This window comes from Enhydra lutris, unplaced genomic scaffold, assembly GCF_002288905.1.
Source record: "Enhydra lutris kenyoni isolate GAN:26980312 unplaced genomic scaffold, ASM228890v2 scaffoldscaffold58, whole genome shotgun sequence".
NCBI classification, from domain to species: Eukaryota; Metazoa; Chordata; class Mammalia; order Carnivora; family Mustelidae; genus Enhydra; species Enhydra lutris.
In genome coordinates, this window is record NW_019154142.1 from 14,902,935 (window position 1) to 14,929,414 (window position 26,480).

The 26,480-nt window shown below is 38.1% G+C and overlaps 1 protein-coding gene across 1 annotated transcript; it reads left to right on the forward strand.

Moving 5' to 3' along the window:
* Positions 1-643: 643 nt before the first annotated feature.
* On the forward strand, positions 644-22,685 carry LOC111158339 (melanin concentrating hormone receptor 2). The gene is made up of 5 exons (XM_022520317.1): positions 644-825; positions 8,973-9,182; positions 13,672-13,866; positions 16,345-16,464; positions 22,370-22,685. The coding sequence occupies exons 1-5, from the start codon at positions 644-646 to the stop codon at positions 22,683-22,685; spliced, it is 1,023 nt and encodes a 340-aa protein (XP_022376025.1).
* The last annotated feature ends 3,795 nt before the right edge of the window (positions 22,686-26,480 follow it).

Below are 26,480 nucleotides of genomic sequence, written 5' to 3' on the forward strand. Positions count from 1 at the left end.
AGGCTCCATACCTAGCACAGAGCCCAACACAGGGCTTGATCTCATGACCTGAGCCAAGATCAAGAGTCAGACAATCCACCAACTGAACCACCCAGTTACCCCTAATGTGCTGACTCTTATTCATCCTTTAAGATAGCCCAGGAATCATCTCAGGAAGTCTTACTGCATTCCATTCCCAAATAATTAGAGTTGGTGTCCCCATGCACTTTACCGTAGACAGAGAAGAGATGTTTAACAGTGTAAGTGTTGCAGGGGTTCTAGTCAATACTAGTAGACACACAGACAAATAAGAACAGATACCAGCTGTAGATGACCAGTACCAGTGTGTACTGAGTAAGTATCAGCAGTGTTCAAAGAATGTACAATAAGGTGTGGTAACATATGCATATTATCACAGTACACTGTTCTGTAACCTACTGTTTACATATCCCCTTTGAAAATCTGTGAGGCCATTATGGACAGGGAACAGTCATATTCACCTGGAATCTTAAGTTGCGTGGGTTATTGGTACAAAGAAGGCCCCGATAAATACTTTTTTCAATTAAGTTAAAGAAATGTTATGTTTGTGGAACTGCTTAAAAAACTCATTAAATAAATCACTTCTTATCCTTTCACAGCTTTAACCACTGGAAGTTCATAAACAATGAATTCACTTCACTCATCCTGTTGGAACACCTCTGCTGAACTTTTGAACAAATCCTGCAATAAAGAGTCTGCTTATCAAACCCTCAGAATTGTGGATACAATCATCCTCCCTTCTATGATTGGGATTATCTGTTCAATGGGGCTGGTTGGCAATGTCCTCATTGTATTCACTATAATACGGTAAGAGCTTCTATTGTTTTCCATAATTTAGGCACGTTCCATACTCACTAAATGAATCCTTTTCCCTCTATAGGATTTTTCTTAATGAAATCGGTTTTTGGAAAGATTTGGTTAAGAGCATTAAAGAAGGTTCTACAGATATTTGCATCATGTATTAAGTAACATCTGAGTTGCAAAACTCAAAATTAAAAGACAGAAACAATGCTTCCTGCTGGGTTGGTGAATTTTTAGAGCCATGATTCTCAATCTTAGCCCCATATAGGATTACCTGGGGAGCTTTCAAAAATCCTAATACATAGTTTCATCCTAGACTAATTAATTCAGAATCTCCAGAGCTGGAGCCCAAGCATGGAGTAAAACTACAACACAACCATTTTATTTTCAACTTTCGACAACAGGATTTATCCTGTGTACAGCTCAGAGATGGTTATACAGCCAATAAAGATGGAATTTCTATATTTATTTTTTAAAAAAACAAAAATTCTGTCCCCCCCCCCCCCAGTTGCTTAAGAGATTATTTTGCACTCATTTGGGCAAGAGAGAGACTCCACTTGATCACCCAAAGATTCGGGCAGTCACCAAGAGTGAGCTGTTCCCCTCAGTATAGACCAGCCCCATATAGGCCAAACTGAGAGCCATCTGCTCCCAACACCTCCTGCCTTTGTTTCACATCTCCCACCTCATTCAGGTAATTCCCTCCAACCTCTCAACCTCTCCACAGCATAAAGCTCAACCTGGAAAATAATAATAGATTTACTTGTTTCCTATGGGTTCAGAGTTAGTGTGCAGAGTCAGTGTGCCCCATCACTGCTTGATATCTTTGCTATCCTGATAATTTTTACATTTACGCTTTACTTGTTTTAATCAACATAAGATCTTAAATTTTATTGCCCTAGTCTCTAATCATGCTTATAATTAGAGAAATCATTAAAGAAAATTTCATCCATGCTTCTATATAAGAAAACACAGTTGAGAGTACCTCCTAGTAGGTGAACATTAACACATAACTACAACAGTCTTTTGTGTGTCATATTATACTTACAAAGCAGAGTTGCAATCTCATTTAATCCTCAAAAGAGCAGTACTATTATTATACCCATTTAGGAAAAGAGACTTAGGAGAGAGAATAACTTGTCCAGCATCACACAGCTAGAACGTGATAGTCCTGGAATTGAACTCAGATCCCATGATTGTAAATCCCAGGCTATTTTCTCCACACTAATAAAAACAAGCAAATTGGGGCACTTGGGTAGCTCAGTCAGTTAAGCATCTGCCTACCACTCAGGTCATGATCCCAGAGTCCTGGAATAGAACCCCACATTGGGCTCCCTGCTCAGTGGGAGCCTGCTTTTTCCACTGCTCCTCCCTGCCTGCTTTCTCAAATAAATAAATAAAAATCATTTTTAAAAAATCATCAAAACTAGAAAGATGGCTGCATCTACCATGTGGATAAAAGAATCGTCACAGAAGCAATTAAGAACAAGAGCAGCCATCATGATGGTGATGGAGATGACACTCACCCTCCCTGAGAAAGCTCATAACTGGTCACTTTCCCCAGGTGGTTTCTCATCAGCATGCCCACTTTCAAATTTTTATTGTCATTATCTCTGCAGTTAAGTGTAGCATTATGAATGGCATTTTTTATACCATCCATTACTGAAGATTTATTTAATGTATGAGAATTTTACTGTCAATGAATTCAAGGCATTTTGTATTGTATCCTGTAAAGTCATTTGTGAACATCAAGCATTTTTTTTTTTAATTTTAGGTAATTAACATATGGTGCAATATTGGTTTCTGGAATATCAAGCATTTTACATTAATTTTTTTAAGTGCTAGAAGTAGTTCAACACAGTATGTATTACTAATACCTATTGCAAGCCCAGCACCAAGGGTTATGAAAATACCAAAGAAATGTGGCAGCATCTGACTCTAAAAAGTTCCCATTTAGTGGAAAAGATAAGATTTAAACACATAATCGGGGTGCCTGGGTGGCTCAGTTGTTAAGCGTCTGCCTTTGGCTCAGGTCATGATCCCAGGGTCCTGGGATCCAGCCCCACATCAGGCTCCCTGCTTGGCAGGAAGCCTGCTTCTCCCTCTCCCACTCTCCCTGCTTGTGTTCCCTCTCTTGCTGTCTCTCTCTCTCTGTCAAATAAATAAATAAAAATCTTTTTAAAAAAAGATTTAAACACAAAAAATTTAAAAATAATATAAGACATTAGGAACAATCAAGTGGAAAAAAAAAAAAAAAGATGGCTAAAATAATGAGTTCCAGGAGGAACTCATGAGGTAATCAGATATTCTCAGGAAGGCTCAAGGAGGAAATAATACCAAGTAGAGGGTTAATAGTCAGAAACATGAGAATGTTTCTAGCTCTCTCTTATTTGCCTATTGCTCCTGCCCACTTCTCCTTCCATCTTTCCCTCATACTTCTTGGTATTTTTGTTGTCCTCTCCTAGAGATACATGTAGCATACCTCTTGGCCTCACTGGGGAGAAATCGAGTTCTTTGCAGAACTGGTTGCATTTTTTACAGGCAACATTTATATGCAAAGACTCTTCAATGTTAAATTTCAGACACTGTGAAAAGTTGTTGAAGAGGTATATGGGGACAGAGAAAATTCTTGGTTCCCCTCAAATTACACCAATAGATAATGGTCTGACCCTATCTACCCATCTAGAGACAAAGCTGGAAAAAAAAGAAGAAATGTGGAGTATGAACTCTTCCAAAAGTCGATACTGAGCTGTAATTCCTGGAAACAGATTCTCAGCATAAAACAAATAACCATTTAACTAGAAAAAAGAAAACCTGTGCCATCATACTGACCAATTTATTTGCAATGACTGTAAAAAATCTGTCCTTTCTTTGTATCATTACCATTTCATAGATAATATGTGAGAAGATATATGTTAACGGAGCATTTAAGATGAATCTTTTAGTCTCACAAAAAACATTTGGAAGCAACTTAATTTTAACTTTCATTACTAGGACTTTAATATTTTTCTTTGCAAATTGCTCTCCAAAAATGTATTCATCTTTTAAAAGTCATGTGGAAGCAAATTAATTTTAATTTCTTTTTTGGCTTGGAATTAATCTAACACTTTTTTTTTAATTGCTCTCCAAAAATTTTAAGGCAATTTGTTATTAATATTTTCATCATGTCTTGCCATGATCTTTTACTTGTTGCCTTCTTAACAGATGGGTGGCCTAATTAGAATACTAAAACTACACTAAAAATAAGGAGAAATAGATACATTTAAAGATTTAGGGACTTTCCTATTTATGATGAATATTTATCTCAGAAAATGAATAGAACTAAAATCAGTAAGATCATTAGTGATACTGGGAAGAAAGCAATGAACTAACTCATAACTTTGCACAGGAAAACTAGAAACATGTATGAAAAAAAGCAGATTTGAGGAAGACGGAGTTTCCAGAATAAGAGGTTCTGTGTGGCTATTTTTAAGAGTAAGAAGCAATTTGTGCATTAGGAAGGTGACTATAAAGTAGTGAGGCCAGATCATTACTAGTCTGTCACACATTAAATTCACAGCTAGTCAAAAGGAAGCTAGATTAGAAAATGTAGGAGGGAAATTGGGCCAATTATAATATAATCATTTCTCCCTTTTATTCTTCAGAGAGAGACTAGTGAACTTAACCCTATTACATAACTATGTTCCACAGTCTCAGTGGGCCCTGGGAAGCTACTTCCACAAAGGGAAGGATGTTCTTCTCCACCAGTCCCTCACCCCTACCTCCTGAACACATCATTCACCTGTCTACTAACAGACAGCTTCATGTGGGCAAAGACTCTAAGGGATGCCCTTCTTCCTGATAAATAAAAAGTCCTTGTTCCATCATTCCCTAACCTCAACTCCCTATAAAGTCAACAAATTCACACTAAATCATGAATTACTAAAACACCTTACTTTAAACCCTCCCAATGTGTCTACATTTTATACAGAGATTACAAGAGGGTCAATGCTTTAATCTGATGGTGGGAGGCCAGTTGCTAAGACAGATGGGGAGGGGAAATACTTAGAACAAGACTTCTACCTTTCTCCAAGCCAGCTTAAATCATAACTACTGGCTCCCTCTGACCCAGCCCTCAGCCATTCTCAGAGTATCAGTCATACGTAAGCTCTTGCTGGGATAGACCATACCCTTGCTGCATACATACCCTATGTTTTAGATACTGCAGAACTTTTCACCTGAAATGGAAAGTTCTGCACTCCTTGCGACGGTGCACCAAGTGCACCAAGACAACTCTGGAATCTAAAGGGGTTGAATGCCTTGCCCAAGGACACTATGAGGGCATAGAAATGAAAATGGAATTCCCAGGCAGTTTCTCTTTCAACTGTATTACACTATGTATCTAGAACAAGGCTAACAAATATGTCCCTTGACCCTAAACTCTCCCATCCATGCCAATCATCTCCAATATGAGCACAGGTTTGTCCTGTAAGTAGTGCCTGGGTGAAGATGAAGAATTCTTTCCAGCACAGTGTGCTCCAAAAATCACTACTAATCCATTGGGGTTGGTTGGTTCACAATAGGAATTTAATTCAATTAGAGCTAAAAACCTAACGGGGGCTGGTAAGGAAACCCAGAGATACACAAAAGCAGAAAGCTTCTACTCTGTCCTACCACCATCTCCCACCCCAACACCACTTCCCTTCTCCTGGCCCTGAGCTGGATGGAGAAAAAGAGGCAGGTGGTTTTACGGACCTCAGGAGTCTGGGCTGCTTAGTGGGAGCTACAGCCAGAATGGGGTCTGGGGCCATGGAACAGGGACTACGGGATGAAGGTGGAATCATGAATGGAATGCAGCCACTGCCCAGAGATGCCAACAGTAGAAAGAACAAGGAATTGCCCTGGCCTCTCCTCTCCTCCATCTTCCAGTTTCCCCCCAGTAGTGCTTCCTATTGGACAAAAGCAACCAAAAACCAGTTGGCAAGGACACCTAGGAACACAGCTGGAGAAGGTGGGGAATGGATTTGAGAGCAAACTGACCAGCAAAACGGCCTCCTGCATGTGTGGTATTATATGTTTCAGCAGTTTTCTTTAATCCATAGCATATATTCTCATTTCTGACTGCAAAATGTAAACACAGTTTTAATAGAAAAAAATTTTTTTTAAATATTTTTATTTATTTATTTGACAGACAGAGATCACAAGTAGGCAGAGAGGCAAACAGAGAGAGAAGGAGGGGGAGGCAGGCTCCCTGCTGAGCAGAGAGCCCGATGCGGGGCTAGATCCCAGGACCCTGGATCATGACCTGAGCTGAAGGCAAAGGCTTTAAACTGAGCCTAAGCCACCCAGGCGCCCCTTAATAGAAAAAATTTTAAAGTCAAAATCAGTCCTATTACTATTACCCAATAGGTAATCACTGTAACCAATTGATATATGATTGCAACATGTTTTTAAACACATGTTGACGTACATTATTTAGATGTTACATAAATGTATGCTATATACATAATTAGGAATTTTTTACTGAATCAGTATGTTTCCCTTTTGATTAAATATCCTTGCAAACTATGATTTATAACAACTATATAATTTATTGCAGGGTAATGAGGAAAACCGTAATTTGTTTTATCATTCTCCAAATTAGCGAACATTAGATATGGCCATGTTAACCATATGGAAAACATGTTTGCTAAAATGATCACACTAGTCTACATTTTTTATTTTAAATGTTTGAGTCATGAAAGACAGAAGTCTAATAAAGCCTGGCAATGGAAAATCTGGAGATAAATTAGACCTAAAAAAAGAATGCAAGTTATATAGGCAGAGATTTTACAATTTCTCTTTATTTGTGTTTTAATTTCTATGCTGTCACTTTGAGTAAAGAAAGCAGTAATAGACATAATATGTTATTTTTGTTGCCCTATTATCTTATGCCCAGATCATCTTTTGCTTCAGAATTCTCCTTTTCTATACAGAATATCATTTTAATTTTTTTAATTGCCAGTTAATGGCCTGTACTGTCCTCAACAATGGAATTACCATAATTCATTATCAGTAAATGATGGGTCCTGTCTGGAGAAGAGCAAGGGCCGTGAATCTAATTGCTGCAATTAGACCCTAAGCAAGTACTTACCGTTTATATCCCAATTCAAATGGAAATAACATCTGCTTATAGGCTAAGATTTATGGGAGTTTTTGTGGTGTTTTTGCTTTGTTTTTTGTTTTTTGTTTTTTAATGTGGAAATTTTTCTACCTGACCTCTAGGGTCTATCTATCCTCCTTCATCCCTGCCCATCTCCCATTGCCACAGGCCTGGAGAAAACAGAGAGGATGAGAGACCAAGGACAATCCTTGGCTGTTCTTCTGGTTGACAACAAGATCTTTTCCTCAAATCTCTTCTCAGTTTGGGTCTTTCTGATATGAGTCACCACCTGCTGGGGACAAGGAGTCAACATAATTTATAGTGGCATCGACAACGCCCAGAGTGGGGTTGCTGAGTCAAGTACTCAACGGCAGTAACTTCCCACACAACGTGGACTTGCCAGGGCCTGGGTAAAATATCCTCGCTGACTAGTCTCACAGGAGGATTCACTGGCTTAGAAATAAAATTCACGGGCTGTAGAATTTTCAGCCAATGAATAATAAAGACACACACTAGCCTCCAAGCGAGGAGCAAAGCCCTGAACTAGCAACTGTGACATAACATAAACTTAAGGCTAATTTTTTATGTGCTCTTAAAAGTCTTATTTGTCCTCAGTTCAGATGCCACTTCTGCCAAGAAAACTGCTTCGACTGTCCCCAAGGGAGGGACAGAGGCCTGTTTTGTGTGCTCCCTGTGCTTGCTCTAGCTTTCTCTCATCGCCCTGCGGGATCATGTATCTAGATGTATCTACAGTACAAACTCTTTGATGCTCTGGTTTATAGATTATTTAGCTTTGCTGCCCCAGAACACAATATTATGCTTGACCTATAATTGGTATTCAATAAAATATCTGTTGAATTAAGGAATAGCATCTCCCAGATAAAGATGTTACCTGTTTATTGTTGTATGTCCCAACTCCTTGAACATAGGGACCAAGTAAATTTTTAATTTAAATTTCTGCTCTTGGGAAATTCTTCTGCCTATGAAGAAGAGTGCCATATCTAGGTAGCATTGAAATCACTCCCCTCAGCAGAAGCCATGAGATCATCCTCCCTGCCTCTACCAGTTTACCCTTTTCAGATTTCTTCTCTACATTGTCTGGATTTTGACATCTTAATTTATAGTCTTTGCTAGTGGGTTTAAAGTTTCTTAGGATATTTCTAAGTAAAGGTTGAAATTTCTTTAGCAATGACCTGTTAGGATTGACTTCCACTTCAGTGGGGGAAAAAAAATGCATTATATGATGGAAACCATTTGTTTTCGCTGTTCTGCTATCTTTGGTGATAGGCATAAGCAAGGACTTAGCCTTTCTCTGGAGTAAGCTTCAAGTTGGTATAATTTATTGCTATGTAGAAACTACCTCCAAAACTTAGTGGCTTAAAACAATAAACATTTATTATCTCACACCATTTCAAGGGGTGAGAATCCAGGAACAACTTAACTGGGGGGTTCCTGCTTGGAGTCTCTCACCAAGCTGCAATTACAGTCCTCTCCAAGGCAACAGGAGCATCTACTTCCAAAGTAGCTCACTCACACACCAGGAAGACTGGTGCTGGCTGTTGACAGCATGTGGGCCTCTCCATGTGGACGTCCCCAAAGAGTTGCTTGAGTATCTTCCCAAGATGGCGGCTGGCTACCCCTGAGAAAGTGATCCAAAGGAGAGCAAGGAGGAACCCTATAATGCCTTTATGTTCTATGTCACACATTGTCATTTCCACCAAATTCCATGTGTGAAAAGTGGGTTACTGAGCCCAACCACCCTCAAAGTGACGGAACTAGGTTCCACCTTTCAAAAGCAGTATCAGAGACTTTGTGGCCATATTTTTAAGCTACCAAAGTTAGTTATTACATATACAGTTCAGAATGTTTAAATATGCACAAGAGTAAGCATTTGTATGTGCATTTGGGTAGGTGTTCCTTTAACTTCTTTTTAAAATTCATTTTGACAATTAACAATTTGCAACAGGTGGCATAAATTGAAGAAGGTGCATACTGTCAATGCCAATCCTCAGTTTCCATGCTTTTCTTTCAGGTCCAGGAAAAAAACCATTCCTGACATTTATATCTGCAACCTGGCTGTAGCTGATCTGGTTCACATCATTGGAATGCCTTTTCTTATTCATCAATGGGCCCGGGGAGGAGAGTGGGTGTTTGGGGGGCCCCTCTGCACCATTATCACGTCACTGGATACCTGCAACCAGTTTGCCTGTAGCGCCATCATGACTGTGATGAGTGTGGACAGGTAAGTAAAGAAACTTTGAAATAGCTTAACATAATTCAGAAGTGCCTGTTATTTCCCACTGTCATCCCAACTTAAGCAACATTGGTGCTGGTTTGTAACAGCCAAGTTCCTCTTCCTTTGCTAGTTTCACTGGAGAACTTAAAAATCTTCTTCCCAACTTTCATAGAAATATATTTTTTAATGGAAAACTTAAGACACTAAAATCTCCTTTTTGAAAATCATTCTTTTTAACTTTAGTTTTATTTATAATTCACTACAAGATTTAAAAAAAATATCTGGAAATCATGAAAGGTTGGAAGCCAGAATGAGTGCATCGTTCTTGCAATAAGGAAGCTGAGGTCCCAAGAAGTGAGGGGCTTTTCTGAAGGCACTTGGCAAGTCAGTGGCAGAGTTGAGAACTAAAGTAGGTCTCCTCACTCTGTTCAGGGCTCTTTCTGGTATGTTCAATATCTCACTGGTATGTTCAATATCTCACAGACTCCTGTGATCACCTAGCAGCTTGAAGGAATCTGGGGAATAGATCTGGGCTCCTGAATAGCTATAAAGAGATGTTCCAGTACCAGGAAGACCATACTTTACAATTTTTATACCCCTTGTTATGACTGGTTAATGCAAATGCTACCATTTTACATAATTAGAAGTGCCTTTGACTGTGACCTGGAATGTACCACAACCATATTCACCAACAATGTAAACTAATGTTATTAAAGGAGACGATAGTGATGGTGGGTACTTGTAAAGCCAGTGAGTGGTGGAGCCCAGTCCAGGACCAAGCTGTCTCTAGAGAGGTCAGGTTGCTAGTAATTACCTCCTTAACTGGCCTCTGTGGGAAGCAGGCAAACTAGGATGTCCCTGCATCATTCAGAAGTTAGGACCTCCAGACTAGGTCTTAGCAGCTTTCTCCAAATAGAAACAAGCCCTAAAGACACAGTATTTTGCATAACGGGAATTGTCTCAGAGAACAACCCACATAAAATCTCCATCCATCTTCCCATCCCTACCCCAAGCCAGCACACTTAACCGCCCCACCCCGATCTACTTTATCTTTCTCCCTTGTTGCCAATATATCACATAGTTTAATTTACTTTGTGTGTGCATGTATGTGTGTACTGTTTATTGTTCAGCTTCCCCTGCCCCTCAAAAGTAAATTCCACAAAGGCAGGGTCTTTGATCATTAATACATCGCAAGTATCTGTGTGACGGTGCCTGGCACAGGGGTGCTCAGAAAATATTGATGAATGAATGACTCTCAGTCTTGAGGGCTATGTTAAAATTCCCTGGGTCCATCTGTGACTCCTTCCTCAACTCTGCCTCTTTTACCCTTCCACATGTGCCTTTGGGGTGGAGAAGTGATGAGCAGTTTTTCACATGAATTAACAAAGGAATAGCAAGGTTTAAAGAAATCATTCACTGAGTCATTATTATTCAGACATGAATAATGATGGTGATGTTCAATGTACTTTTTATAACCTGTTGCTTTCCTGTAAAAGAATTCTCAAAATATAGAGTGTGTTTCTCAATTTATAATTAACACTGCATTTTTAAAATCAATGTACTGTGTAGGTCTGGTTAGTTCAGCTGATGCCAGCCAAGGCTGAAAGTGTCTTCAGTAAAGGCTGGTGAGCCTGCCAGCATCCCAACACAGGGAGAGGGCTCTGCACAGGGCAGGCCCACAGTAAGAAACTTAAGTACAAGTCTTACCAACTGTAATGCCATTCTCAGAGATAATAAAATTTCTTGAAACCCTAAACCCTGAAAGCAGGAGAGTATTGGCTTTTTCTTTAAAGAAGGGAAATAATACCTCTTCTGTAAACCTCTTACACAAATAAAGAGAACGGACATTGTCCGCATTGGAACAGACCAGCTGTACACATTTCCTAAGGCTCACAGGTTCTTTTACTGTGAGTGAATGTGTACATGTGCATGTTTGTCTTATACACCTGAATTTCATTTTTTTTTTAAATCTAGTGGACACACTATGCTAAAATTTTACTTCAGAATTAAGACACTAAGACCCTTATCCTTCTCTCTGCCCTCACTGGATTCTATAACCAGAGAAAAATGAAGTTTCTATAAAACTGAACCTTTTCCTCTTCAGCATTTCTTCAAGTTCCAACTGTACTACATGCATAAAACTTCAACAATATCTGCAATTTTGTTTTGTTTTTTTTTTTAAAGATTTTATTTATTTATCTGACAGAGAGAGATCACAAGCAGGCAGAGAGGCAGGCAGAGAGAGAGGAGGAAGCAGGCTCCCTACTGAGCAGAGAGCCCGATGCGGGGCTCGATCCCAGGATCCTGAGATCATGACCTGAGCCGAAGGCAGCGGCTTAATCCACTGAGCCACCCAGGCGCCCCAATATCTGCAATTTTGTAAAAAGAAATGTACTTCTCTTTGCAAGGCCATAACCATGTCAGTGCCATCAGCAAGCCTTATTGCTTATACATTAAGTCGTTTTAATTGTGAATTCAATAGAGCCCAAGTTTCAAGTGTTTCTGATCATTTTCATCCCTCTTTCTCTGGTAAGTAATATCTACATGTATGTGTAGTGTTTCAAAAGTGGGTGCCTACCTCCAAATCAATACCAAAAAAGTTCTGTAAACATCCAAAATATTAAAAACATATACCTCCAAATGAAAGCTGCCTAGACTACTTTTGTAAATAAATTCTCTAGAACTTCAAAAGTCAGTAAGCAGAAGCCAAATCCCCTATTCATTTATTCACTCATTCAGCAAATATTTGAGTATGACTATAGGCCAGGACCTATGCTGGATATAGGAGATTCAGCAGCATTAAACTAACAGTCAAGGTTCCTTCCTTCATGGGGCTTCCACTCCTGAGATGTAGACAGACATTAAGTGAAGAGTCACATAGGTGAATCTGTATTTCCACACAATGATAGGTACTAGGAAGGGAAAGAGAGTTCCCCTACAATCTGCATATATAGTCATGGGCCCTTGTATAGAGTGAGTGGTCAGGCTTCTCTGAGACACAGACTGTTACATAGAGACTCAAAGGAAGAGCAAGAGCAATCAGAGGGAGCCAGGCAGGTAGGACAGCATGCACCTGGCCCTGAAAGGGAAGAGAGCTTGAAGGGAGGCCAGGGAGAGACTGACACAAGCTACAGCCTGAGGGACAGGCAGTAGCAGGTGAAGAAAGTCTTTGCAAGCAATGGTAAGAATTCTGAATTTTATCTGAAAGGCAATGGAAAACCAGGGAGGGGTTCTCAGCTGGAGGAAGGAAGGTGTTGGGGTGAGGATACAATCAGAGAAGATTCCCTAATCTATTGATGCCATGACTCCATCACCCTTTAATTCCAGACAGAATGATGGCTGGGCATCTGTACAATCACTGCTTCATTCCCTTCCCCAGCAAGGGGGTGGGGGGAGGAGTCCTTCTTTCCTTAGCCACAGGTAATGAAGGTGCCGTATGCAGGAGGAGGAGTGGCTAAGGTACCATGGGCCACAAGAGTCTCCCTTTATGCCAAAGGGTCCCTTAACTAAGTATCCCTTAGAAAGTCCTGCCTTTTATGCAAAATTGAAAGAACAGGGGAAAAGAATTTTATTTTTATAAATCTTCCTTAAGTAGCTCTACAAACATTAAATGACCATCAAAACATATTTTACATTAATGTAATGTCTACAAATACTGCCTTCCAACACCAGCACCTCCAGCAGAAGTGCACGTTCACAAACATTCTTCCTTCTGGGTCTAGCCTCTTTAGTTTTCAGTTGGGTCTGAAAAATTCTTCTTGGATTTCCTAGAGAACCAAATATATATGGTATGTCAGGACTTCACGTTTAATTCATGATTATCCTTTTTTTCTGAATCAGAAATGCGGAAAAGAAAAAAAGAGAAGAAAGAAAACCCCTTTCCCTATGAAATTAGCCCACATCCCCTCTCTGGGCTCCAGCCTAAGTGTCTTGAGGCATTTGCATTGTCTGCACTAGTCACGTTTGTGTATCCTCACTGTGATTTCTGTGAACTGAACCTCCAGGAGCCTGGGTCCCCCACTGGAAAGCCATCTGGGCAAAATGTCTGTCTCAGTGGGCCAGAGCCCCATCCTGCCAAAGGATTCTCCTACCAGCCAGAGCACTTGCCTCCTTCCTGCCTCCGCGTCAGTAAAGGGGGCCTCTCCCTCCTGGAGGAAACCCCCACTCAGAGACAAAGTTTTTCAGAGCCTAGCCTGCATGGGAAGCACCTTTGTAGAGAGAGAGTTTGCACAGGGCTAAATTTCACCATTATCAGTGTGTTCGTGGAAACGACAGCTATTTCAGTGAGTGGTTTATTCAGACTTGCGGGGTCAGGAGTTGTTTTCTCTACAGGTACCAGCCAGCTCTTAAAAAATATAACTTTCTTCTACCCTGATAGAGGTGTGCTTCAGGGAGGATAATAATACTAATAATTTACTCTTGTCATGAACCTTTCATCCTTGGAGCTCAGTGCTTTTATTGATTGTTCCTAAACCCTTCTTAACGGGCTTTGCAGGTACTTGGCTCTCGTCCAACCATTTCGACTTACAAGTTGGAGAACGAGGTACAAGACCATCCGCATCAATTTGGGCCTTTGGGCAGCTTCCTTCATTCTGGCGTTGCCTGTCTGGGTCTACTCGAAGGTCATCAAATTTAAAGACGGCGTGGAGAGTTGTGCTTTTGATTTAACATCCCCTGACGATGTACTCCGGTAGGTTGTTAAAACTTAAGAAAAATAGAGTTGAATTAAGTTGTGGAGTGCTTCATCCTCCTTGTCAATGTGTGAGCAGCCGTGCAGAGTGTCCTTGGGGACCCTCCAAGGGGCAGTCTCCCCGCTTACTTTTCTGCTCTCCGCAATCAGGTTGGTAGTTTGATTTTAAGGGGAGGGTAAGATTTAGAAAAAGATTTGGAGTTTAATTATGTAGCTTCAGTGGACAAAAATATATTTAAGTATGGATTTTAAAGGTCCATGGCAACCAGGTACAACAGAAACACAAAAATCAAGGCAGAGGCAAAATTTCCAAAAGGGTCTAGGAGTTACTAAGACTCAGACCTTATCGGTATGCCACTGGAGCTTGGTTGAATGGTGTTCCTCCCAAAAAGACATACTCAAGTCCTAATTCTCAGGACCTGTGAATGTGACCTTATTTAGAAATAGGGTCTTTGCAGATATCATTAAATTAAATGAAGTCATGCTGGATTAGAGCCAGGCCCAAATCCAGGGATTTGTGTCCTCCTGAGAAGTGAGATTTGAAGGGACTCACAGAGGAGAAAGCTTGTGGATACTGAGGCAGAAACTGGGGTGATGCATCTACAGGTGAAATAACACCAAGGACTGCCCAAAACTATCAAAGGCGAGGGGAAAAGCATGGAACCGATTCTCCCTCAGAGCTTCCAAAAGGAGCCAGCCCTGCCAACACCTTAGTTTCAGACTTTGGTCACCATAATGGACACAATAAAGTTCTGTTATTTCAAGCCATCCGGCTTGTGGAAATTTGTTACAGCAGCACTCAGCAGCTAACATAGCAGCCAACACAGGGACTTCTCACATTTTAATTTGAAAAGAAAAATTAAATGAAAAATTTTATTTGAAATTTTGAACACAGCTTTGGAGTCTATAACTAAAATTTTCTGGTGGCCTACTAAGTGCCACATATTCTATTAGGTGCTTTTTGTATATATTATCTCAAGTCATTCTGGAGGATTCCTTTTTCCCATACACCACTTGTTGAATAGATGAGTGATTTTTGCATCATGTAGTCATAGCCTGAGAGAGATGGTGGTAGAGGCCCTTGCAAGGCTGCAAATCCAGTAATGAAAATCTCCAGAGGACTGCAACATCAGTAGGATTTATTGTTTATTCATTATTTCCCCCACCAGCACTGGCTGCACTTACAGGTAAAAGCCATCTACCAATCTAAAGGGAAATGATATTTAATCACCAGTGGCTGATACATTAATATGGACCCCAACATATCTAAAAGAGGAGCTCAACCTGAGATGACTGTATGACTTCAGCCTTTGCCAAAGAAATAACAATGATTCACAGTTTTGCACCAGAACCTGCTTCTGTTACTTTTGGTTGGTTATCATAAAGGATATTCTGAAATTCTAGCCTCTGTTGATCCTCCTAGAGTTAAGTTCTCATGGGGAACTGAGACTGGAACCACTGTACGGCTTTCAGAGTCCCTCGGGTCCCAGGTGGTCTCTCTCCCTGTCACCCTGTCCACACCCACCCAACGTGGGCTGCCTGCTTCCACCAATGCCATGCTTCTTCCCAGAAAGGAGGACACCTGGCATCTGTACAGAAATGGAGTTGGCCTACCTGAAAATCTCCCCTGAGGGAGCATGGAGAAAAAGACTGGCTTATTTCACAACAGGCCCTTTGAGAGGCCATCCGGAGCCTTGATTACAAGCGTGGGTTGTGCAGCTCCACTGTCTGTCTGTGTTCATCCTACCCAGATGCTCATTACTAACTAGCTGGATAACCTTGGGCAAGCCACTTCACACCACTGTGCCTTAGTTTGTTCCTCTGTAACAGAATACTAATGGCAATTGCACTCATGGGGTTGCCGAGATTCAATGGTTTAAAGTATGTAAAGTACTCATATCCGTGCCTACTCTATAATAAATGCTACCTGCTGTTCATTATTGTTGTTAACAACACTAAAAGATCATGGTAATACATATTCTCTCCTGTTCATACTCCGTAGCCTGGGGCTTGGCCAGAAAAGAGATAAGCACTGTTGCTAGCAGACAATGGAAAGCAAGAGCTTTTTTTTTTTCTTTCAAGATTTTAAATTCAACTTAGCTAACATATAATGTAATATTAGTTTCAGGACTAGAATTTAATGAATCATCATTTGCATAATAACACCCAGTGCTCATTCCATCAAGAGCCCTCCTTAATGCCCATCCCCCAGTTACCCCACCTTCCCCACCACCTCCCCTCCAGTGAACCTGTTTGTTCTCTATAGGTAAGAGTCTCTTATGGTTTACCCCCCCCCCTCTGTTTTTATCTTATTTTATTTTTTTCTATGTAAAAGAAACAAAAATCCTTAACTTTTCCCCAAGGACTTTTATCTTAAGCCCACAAAAATTAGAGAATCATGCCTCATAAACTGTAAAAGTTCCTGGCATTGGGAATATGACAGTTATGTCTTCTCTCTTTCTCTCTCTCATTTTACAGGTATACACTTTACTTGACGATAACAACTTTTTTTTTTCCTTTGCCCTTGATTTTGGTGTGCTATATTTTAATTTTATGCTATACTTGGGAGATGTATCAACAGAATAAGGATGCCAGATGGTAAGTGTTTACCCTATTTTGCTTTACTTGTTGAAAGAACAATTCAGAGATCCTAAGACATCTACAACAGAAATTTAAACAACAATCACTTGAAACATACATTTAGACGTATGGGCATTAATGTCTACATGAGCGATTTCTGAAAACAGGACAAGTTCTGAAGCAGTTATTTGAGGATCTCTCAGTGATAAATGTCGCAATCACTGATGTATGGTTTCATAAAAATGTAAACAGAACTCGATACTATTTAAAGAATATCTTTATGTTTGTCATCAACAATGTTATTTAAATGTTTTATTTGTATACTTTGCAGAGTTGTGTACATACGTGAATATCTTAGATGCCATGTATAACTTTCTAACTTCTATGTTTTAAATTTTTAATTTGGAGGATAGGGGTCTCATTAACACGTGAATACCTAGGACAAGATTAATTAGTGCTAAGTAAAGCCAAAGACTTACTAAGACAATAGACTTGGGAAGAAATGTTAAAGATATTTGTCTATAAAACTCTGTGAATAAATCTAAATTATTTTCTAGAGGGCCCTGGGTGGCTCAGTCCATTAAGCATCTGACTCTTGACTTTGACTCAGCTCATGGTCTCAGAGTCCTGAGATAGAGCCCTGCCTGGGCTCCATGCTCACTGAGGGGTAGGGGGTTGGGTAGGGTCTGCTAAGTATTCTCTCTCCATCCCTCTCCCTCTGCCCCTCCCTCCCATGCACATGTGCTCTCTCTTTCTCTAAAAATAAACAAATCTTTTTAAAAAATTATTTTCTACTTGAAATTATCTATACCAAGTTGTTTGAGTGAGTCAGTGAATATATAACATGTTGGGTTTTAAAAATATTATTAAAATTTGTCCTTAGACTGGACTACTGTATTTATTTTGGACAGACAATATCACTAGATTTCCCACACATAACTTCCTCTTGATTAATCCCCTCTTAATCCACTTCACGTATTTTAACCTTCCCTCCACTCACATCCCTCTGCCAACCAGTTTCTTCTCTAGTTTTAGTCTATTTTTTTGTTTGTCTCTCTTTTTTTTTTTTTTGCTTTCTTCATTTGTTTAGTTTCTTCTACGTATGAGTGAAATCATATGGTATTTGTCTTTCTCTGGCTAACTTAGTTCCTTCAGCATTATACTCTCTAGCTCAATCCATGTTGTTGCAAATGACAAAATTTTATTCTTTTTTATGGCTGAGTAATATTCCATTATATTACTCAGCCATAAAAAAGAATAAAATTCTTTATCTATGTTTGTCGATGGACACTGCAGTTGCTTCCATATCTTGGCTATTATAAATAATGCTGCAATAAATACAGAGTTACATCTATCTTTTTCAAATTAGTGTTTTTGTATTTTGGGGGTAATTACCCAGTGGTACATTACTGGATCATATGGTAATTCTATTATGGTATGTCATTGCAAATACCTGCTCTCATTTAGTAGGTGGTCCTTTTGTTTTGTTGATAGTTTCTTTTGATGTGAAGAAGCTTTTTATTTTGATATAGTCCCAATAGTTTATTTTTGCTTTTGTTTCCCTTGCCTCAGAAGACCTAGATAGAAAAATCTTGCCATGGCTGATGTTAGAGAAATTACTGCCTATGCTCTCTTCTGGGATTTTTGTGGTTTCAGATCTCACATTTAGGTCCTTAATCCATTTTGACTTTATTTTTATTCATGGTGTGATAAAGTGGCCCAGTTTCATTCTTTTGCATGTAGCTGTCCAGTTTCCCAACACCATTTGTTGAAGAGAATGTCTTTTTCCCATAGCACATTCTTGCCTCTTTTGCCAAAGATTAATTGACTATATATATAATTGTGGGTTTATTTTTGGACATCCCAGGGATAATCCTGCTTAATTGTGGTGAATGATTTTAATGTACTGTTGGATTCAGTTTGCTAATATTTTGTTGAGGATTTTTGCATCTGTGTTCATCATAGATATTGACCTATGTTTCTTTTTTTGTAGTGTCTGTATCTGGTTTTGGTATCAGGGTCATGCTGACCTCAAACAATGAATCTATAAGCTTCCTTCCTCTTCTATTTTTTGGAATAGGTTGAGAACAGGTATTAACTCTTCTTTAAATGTTTGGCACAATTCACCTGTGAAGCCCTCTGATCTGGACTTTCGTTTGTTGGGAGTTTTTTGATACTAATTCATTGCTGGTAATCAGTCCATTTCAAATTTTCTGTTTCTTCCTGATTAAGTTTTGGGAAATTATATGTTCCTTGGAATTTATTCATTTCTTTCAGGTTGTCTAATTTGTTGGTATATAATTTTTCATAATATTTTCTTATTATCTTTTCCATTTCTGTAATGTTGATTGTTATTTTTTTTCTCTTTCTGATTTTATTTGAGCCCTTTTTTTTTTTAAATGAGTGTCGCTAATGTTTTATCAATTTTGTTTATCTCCTCACAGAATCATTTCTTGGTTTCATTGATCTGTTCTATTATGGGTTTTTTTGTTTGTTTGTTTCTGTTTCATTTGTTCTGCTATATTATTTACTATTTATTTCCTTCTATTGATTTTGGGTTTTGTTTGTTCTTGTTCTAGCTTTTTTATATATAAGAGTAGGATGTTTATTTGAGATTTTTCTTGCTTTTTGAGGTACACCTGTATTGCTATAAACTTCCCTCATAGAACAGCTTTTGGTGCATCCCAAGGATTTGGGACCATTTTGTTATCATTTTCATTTGTGTCCCTTTTTAAATTTCCTCTTTGATTTCTTGATTGACCCATTCATCATTTAGTAGCATGTTATTAAATGTCCACGTATTTGTGTTCTTTCCAGATTTTTTTCTTGTGGTTGATTTCTAGTCTCATAGCATATGGACTTGTTTTGTGGCCCATCATGTGATCTATTTTGGAGAATGTTCCATGTGCACTTGAAAGAAAGTGTATTCCACTCTTCAAATGGAATGTTGTGAATATATCTCTTGGATCTATCTTGTCCAATGTGTCATTCAAAGCTACCATTTCCCTGTTGATTTTCTATCTGATCTATCCATTGATACAAGTGGAGTATTAAAATATCCTACTATTAGTGTATTAGTTCATTTTTGTTTATAGCTGCTTTATGTATTTGGGTGTTCCCATATTGTTTCCATAAATATTTACAATTGTTATATGTTCTTGTTGGATTGTTCCCTTTATGACTATGACTATGTAGTATCTATCCTTTGTCTCTTGAACAGTCTTTTTTTTTTTAAGTCTATTTTGTCCAATACAAGTAATGCTACCCCAGCTTTTTTTTTTTTAACCTCCATTTGCATGATGAATGTTTTCTATCCCTTCACTTTCAAACTGCATGTGTCTTTAGGAATGAAATGAGTCTCTGGTATGCCACATATAGATGGGTCTTACTTGTTTATCCATTCAGTCACCCTATCTTTGATTGGAGCATTTAGTCCATTTGCATTAAAATTAATTATTGATAGGTATATATTGTCATTTTTAAAATTATTTTATGGTTGTTTTTGTAGTTCTTTTTTTTCTTCTCTCTTACCCTCTTCTCTCATGGTTTGATGGCTTTGGTGATATACCTGGATTCCTTTCTCTTTATATTGTGCCAATCTATTACTGGTTTTTGATTTGTGGTTATAATTAGGTTATATATGACATTTTATGCATATACTAGTCTGTGGTCTCTTAAGTTTGAACCCTAGATCTAAAAGCACTAAATTTTTATTTCCCTCCTCTCAATATCTTAGGTATATGGTGTTATACTTTACATCCTTTTATCTTATGAATCCCTAGGCTGATTTTTATAGATATACCTATTTTTGCTGCTTTCATGCTTTCTGCTTTTCTTACTCCTGCTTATGGTCTTTCCTCTCCACTTAAAGAATTCCCTTCAATATTTCTTCTGAGGTTGGTTTAGAGGTGATGAATTTCTTTAACTTTTACTTGTCTAGGGAACTCTTTATCTCTCCTTCTATTCTGAATGATAGCCTTGCTGAATAGAGCATTCTTGCTTGCAGGGTTTTTTTCTTTCAGCACTTTGAAAATATCATGCCACTCACTTCTTGCCTGCAAAATCAATTGAAAGCCTTATGGAGTTTCCCTTGTTTGTAAATGCTTTCTTTTCTCTTGCTGCTTTTAAAATTCTTTATCACTGTTTCTTGTCACTCTAATTATTATGTGACTTGCTACAGATCTCCTTAGGTTGGTATTATTGGGAGCTCTCTGTGCCTCCTGGATCTAGGGGTCTTTTTCCTTCCTCCAATTAGGAAAGTTTTCAGCTATTATTTCTTCAAATAAATTTTCTGCCCCCTTTTCTCTCTCTTCTCTTTCTGGAATCCTTATGATGCAAATATTATTATGCTTGATTGTGTTGCTGAGTTCCCTTAATCTACTCTCATTTTTTAATTTTTTCTTTTCTCTCCTATTCAGCTTGATTGCTTTCCATTATTCCGTCTTCCAGGTCACTGATCCATTCTTCTGTTTCCTCTATTATACTATTTTATGCTCACTTTGCCAGCACACATACCTCTAATCTACTAATTTTCTCTAGTGTATTTTTACTCTCAGTAATTTCTCCAGTCCACTGAGTATCTTTATGACCATTACTTTAAATTCCCTAACATTCCCTAACAGGCATTTTGCTTATCTCCATTTCATTTGGCTCTCTTTCTGTGACTTTGTCCTGTTCTTTCCTTTGAGGCCCATTTCTCTGATTCTCATCTTATCTAACTTTTTGTCTGTTTCTATGTGTTAGGAATATCAACTACATCTTCTGCTCTTGAAAGCAGTGGCCTTATAAAGAAGAGGTCCTTTAGTGCCCCGCAGTGCAATGTTCTCTGTTCACCAGAACCTGACACTTCAGGGGTCTCTCCCATACGTGTTGCATGCCCCTTACTATTACGGCTGAACTGCATTTCCTTTTAGTCCAGTCATCAGTAATGGCTCTCTTTGCCTGCTGTGGGCTAGGTTTTATTTCTGTGTTGTTAATGGATCAGTATGAGGCTGCCTTGGGCTTAAGTTGTGTCAAACCAGGCATCTGCCAGAGTTTCGGTCACACTGAACTGTAAGGCACTCTCCCTGAGTTGTCCCCTGAGAAGCTTTCACTGATGGTCAATGCACAGCACTTTTATCAGAAATGCAAAGAGCATAACTCATACTGTCCAGTTATCCCTCAAAACGGAAGAAGTTAGAGGAATGATGGTGCCTACTATGATAAACTACAGAGGAATCATTACCTTACAACAACTTTCAGTTGCTGTGCTTTTTTTATATTATTCCCCAGGCTTATTCACCTGCTTCAACTATGTCCCTGGAACATTTCTATTAAATGCCTAAATATAATATAACATGATAAAACTTGGGAATTTTGAAATATTTTTTATTTTGGAATCATTTTAAATCAATAGAAAAGTGGCATAAACAGTAGCAAGAGTTCCCATATATGCCTCACTTCATTTCTCCATTAATATTCTACCTTACTATGATGCATTTGTCAGAGCAAAGAATATTGCATTAGGACATTACTACTAACTAAACTCTATCCCTTCTTGGATTTCTCGTTTTTCCATTAAAGTCCTTTTAGCTGGTCTAGGAATCAATGCAGAATACCATATTGCATTTGGTTGTCATATCTCCCCAGTCTCCTCTGGTCTATGACAGTTTCCTAATTTTTCCTTATTTTTCATGACCTCAAGGGTATTAAGGAGTACTGGTCAAGTATCTCATAGAATGTTCCCAATCTGGATTTGTCTGATATTGTATCACAGTTAGACTGTAGATCTGTGTTTTGGAGCAAAATCTGTTCTTCTCATCACAACATATCTGGGAGCACATGGTAACTGCATTACATCTCTGTTGATAAAAGTTCTAAGAAATCATTGCCCACAATTTCTATGGTTGTTTATATTCTGTCTATCCTAATGTTTCCTTTGTAGTTACAACTCCAGTGTTCCAAAAGAGAGAGTGATGAAGCTGACAAAGATGGTGCTGGTGTTGGTGGCAGTCTTTATCCTGAGTGCTGCCCCCTACCACGTGATACAACTGGTGAATTTACAGATGGATCAGCCCACACTGGCCTTCCATGTAGGCTATTATCTCTCCATCTGTTTCAGCTATGCCAGCAGCAGCATTAATCCTTTCCTCTACATCATGCTGAGTGGAAATTTCCGGAAACGCCTGCCTCAAGTGCAAAGAAGAGTGACTGAGAGGGAAACCAACAATATAGAAAATACCTTGAAATCAAGCTTTTAGGAAAGTATATGGATCATCAAAAGTCTAGATAGATTTGCCTATGTTATTGGTATTATTAGAAAGGGCAGGTGAAGCAGTATGCTTGTGTCCATCCTTCCTGTGCACTTGTGACTCTTAGGAGCATGGAACGGACAAGCAACCATTCAAATGCAATGAGTTTAATATGCTAACTTTACTAAAATGTAAATATTTGTCTGCATTGGAAATGAGGAATGGGATAGTCTAAGATACCTGAACTCCATGGTTGTGGATGTTATTTCAGTGTATTATAAACTAGTCACTGATAAAAAGGTCATCCCATGACTATTAACCGAAAACTCACAAAGGAATCTGACCTTGCCACCCATACTTTGCTCATGGCAACAGTGCTCTTGAGGTTCCTAGGAGGGGAACATTGTACAATGAGGTCTGAAATTTGGCCACTTTTTATCTACAAAATTTCATATGGTCCCATCTAATGCCTTTGATAATCAACTCCACTTGTTAGCGTAACAGTCACCATGTACTGAAAATATGCAATATGTAAGATCACATGTAACAAACCCATAAGGTATGTATTACCTCAATTTACTTAGCCTCAGAAAGGTTAAGTAATAGATTGATGCTACGCAGTACAAAGAGCTGGGCTAAAATCCGGGTCTTCCTGTTTCTGTCCTTTGAAAGCACCATCTTGGTAACCTATAACTATCATTCTAGAAAGCCAATAATTTGGGGGGTTTTGCTTTCTTGTATAGCCCCATAAGGAAAGAACTAATGTCTGTAAGAAGTTAGTCAATGGTTTAAGCATATTTTGCATTTAGCTTTGTTCTCATGCTTATGAATTACAGAAACCAGCATCTGCATATTAATGATAATACTCTTCAGGATGTTAAGCACGTACTCGATACATTCTCTTTAGGTACAGTATATGTTTGTTCAAGGGTACAAAATAATACCCCTAAATTTGTAGATATTCACTACATCTATCTCTTCCTCTTTGGGCTTGTATAAAACATGCGCTTTGTATAGAAAGAAAAAAAAAAAAAAAAGACTTTTATAGCCTGTATTCTCAACAAAGGTTAAACACTGTTATTTTGTTTGTGGATGAAATCTATAAAACCCACCTCCTTCATCTAAATCATAAAATCACTTGCTCCGTGGATGTCTTAAACTGATTTTTAATCTACCCTTTATAGAAAAGAGTCACAGAGACCACCTTTTTTAACAACCTAATGTCCAGTTTTACATCTCAATTGTCAAGACACGTGACTTTTAACCCAAAGTATTTGGTTCTAGATCTTCTAAAGACCATTTTGAAACAAGGTAATAACCCATGTATAATATCTGGGTTAAAGGTCATGTAAACAACATGAGACTGTTGTAGGTCAGTTCTCTAACTGAACTCTACATAGCTACACCCAGAGCCTAGGTGCTCCTTTACAAGGTCAGAAGAAGCTGGGTCACAGCTACAGTAAAGCCCTTCCTTCTCACTTCCCTAAAGGTGCATAGACAGGGTTCAGTGAGTAACCCTGATATCTGAAGACCCGCCACCATGGGTCATACACAGATGTTGTCATTTGGTAATTGAAAAATAGCTGAAGACTTTACCTCCATTGTCTTTTTTAATACAGACAATATTATGAATTTAAAGATTTAAATGATTTTAAACCAACAGACATTTTTCTAATAGCATTTCCAACAGGCCTCAAAAATTCCAGTATATAAATTGGTTAGTGATTTAATTTATATGTATTAAGACTTGTAAAGAACTTTAACATTTAATTAAAGTACAAAATAAAAAGGGTGACTATTAAACTCATTTCTGTGCCTCTATACAGTTTTTCTATACATAAATGTATACACACACACACACAAGCACAGATGCAAATTTGCTGAGGTGGTTTGATAGAGATCCTCTATTTCGTATTTTTGCCCATGGTATGTGTACATGTTTACTTTCAAGACAAGTTAATGATCAGTTTCCCCTATCTAATTAATACTTGGCTATTTGTCATTACTTAAAATCAGAACTATATGCTTATTCAATTTAAGGTACCTCATTTAAATTTTGACTGATTAATATGAATCAATGAATAATGCTTGTATAATTATTTACTTCTGGCTTGTAGCTTGTATTTGTAAGGCTTTCTTATATAAAGGATTTCACATTTGCTTAATATAGTCTCTCCTGAGCAAAGCATAAAGAGTTCAGAATTAGTAAAATGTGTCCTAAATATGGCTAATAGTCGAACAGCACTATCACATTGGATTCTCAGAAATTGAGGCACTTGTATTATACCTGAAGTCTTAGAAATTACTGCTTTTCATGGGTTACGGTATCACAGAAGTCATGGAATCTTGGACTTGAAAGATAGTTTAGAGATTATCAGATGCTACAGATGAGAAAAATAACACCCAGAAAGATAATTATTTTTATACATTCAGAGACTCTTCTCTAGTAACAAACTATAGAAATGATCCCTCAAAGTATAGTTTTAAGATGGAGTTATTTTTAACACAGTCTAGTGTGTATCAAGAGAGCCACCCTTAATGGGCAGCTAAAAATCAGTCCTGAGTTCTTTCCACCAAACTTTCCTCCCTTTTGGGACAGTGAGAAACAATTAATAAGAAAATTAAAGATAATACTTAATGACTACAACAAATTCCTGAGAGTTCAGTGAGTAAATCAAGATTGTGTATGTATGTATTAAAAGCTACAGAATTGGGGAAAAAAAGACTGATTCATCATAATTTTCTTGGGCTTCTATTCAGGATGGCAGAGATTAATTTTCCATTTATTTCACAGAGTCTATACAATGAGCCCAAAGCAAAATATAGAAAGTAACATATTTTCTTTTACCATCCCCAGTTTTTTCATTGACACTTTTCAATACCAAAAATTTAGTTCGTTCTACAGGTAGCCTCCTCCTTGCCTATTGCCTAGGAATAGCCCAGACCTATGACTCCTTTATGACTTCACCCCAGGAAGGATAGTATTAAATTATTTCATTTGCCCTTTCAGCAATTAGCTCAAATACAGCAATGTCCATCCAAAAAACTATGCTAAATTGATATCTTGATTTTTGGTGTTCGTATATTCATTATTTAACAGATATCTACATAAGAATTTACCCCTAGGATACTATGCTGGACTCCACTGAGGGGAAAAAAATTAACGCCTAAAACATTACCCAATCTTAAGAATTGAAAATCCAGTGTCTCCTGTTTCCTATAGATCAATTCTACCTACTTAGGTGATGAAAAAAACAATCTCCAGTGAGTTCTCAATTCTAAAATACAATTCATGTTTAAAATGCACCATTAATTTAATAACTGCCTTTGGGAAATAAAAATACAACATTAAATATTCACATTAATAGTAAGAATCATATAAAAGAATCTAGATTAATTAAACACCTCACAAAATGTTTTACTTTTTTTCAGGCACAGGATTGAGAAAAAAATGTAAATAATTTTGAAATAAATTCTATTTCTATAACAACAAAGTCACAAATACTTGCTACCTTAACAACTGAAAAACTTAACATGGCATCCTTAAAATAAAACTTTGAGTTTCTTGAGAATAAAACTTATCTTGGGCTCCATTACTCCTTACTGGGAATATAATTCTGGTAGATCTGCTTCTGGAGACTGCTTCAAAGGTATATCAAAAGCCTATTCAAAAGTGTAAAGTCACGTCCAAATCAAAAGCAAAAAAAATTTCTAAAATGCATGATTTTTACTGAGAATACAATTGTTTTTCTAACACATATAATAAAATGTGTTCTTCTTCTTAATTTAACACAATACACTTGT

Excerpts from the sequence above, each read along its gene's own strand:
- LOC111158339 (XM_022520317.1), top strand. The coding sequence starts at position 644 with ATGAATTCACTTCACTCATCCTGTTGGAACACCTCTGCTGAACTTTTG. Across the intron at positions 826-8,972 it reads ATTGTATTCACTATAATACG|GTCCAGGAAAAAAACCATTC; the intron begins GTAAGAGCTTCT and ends CTTTTCTTTCAG. Across the intron at positions 13,867-16,344 it reads TCCCCTGACGATGTACTCCG|GTATACACTTTACTTGACGA; the intron begins GTAGGTTGTTAA and ends CTCATTTTACAG.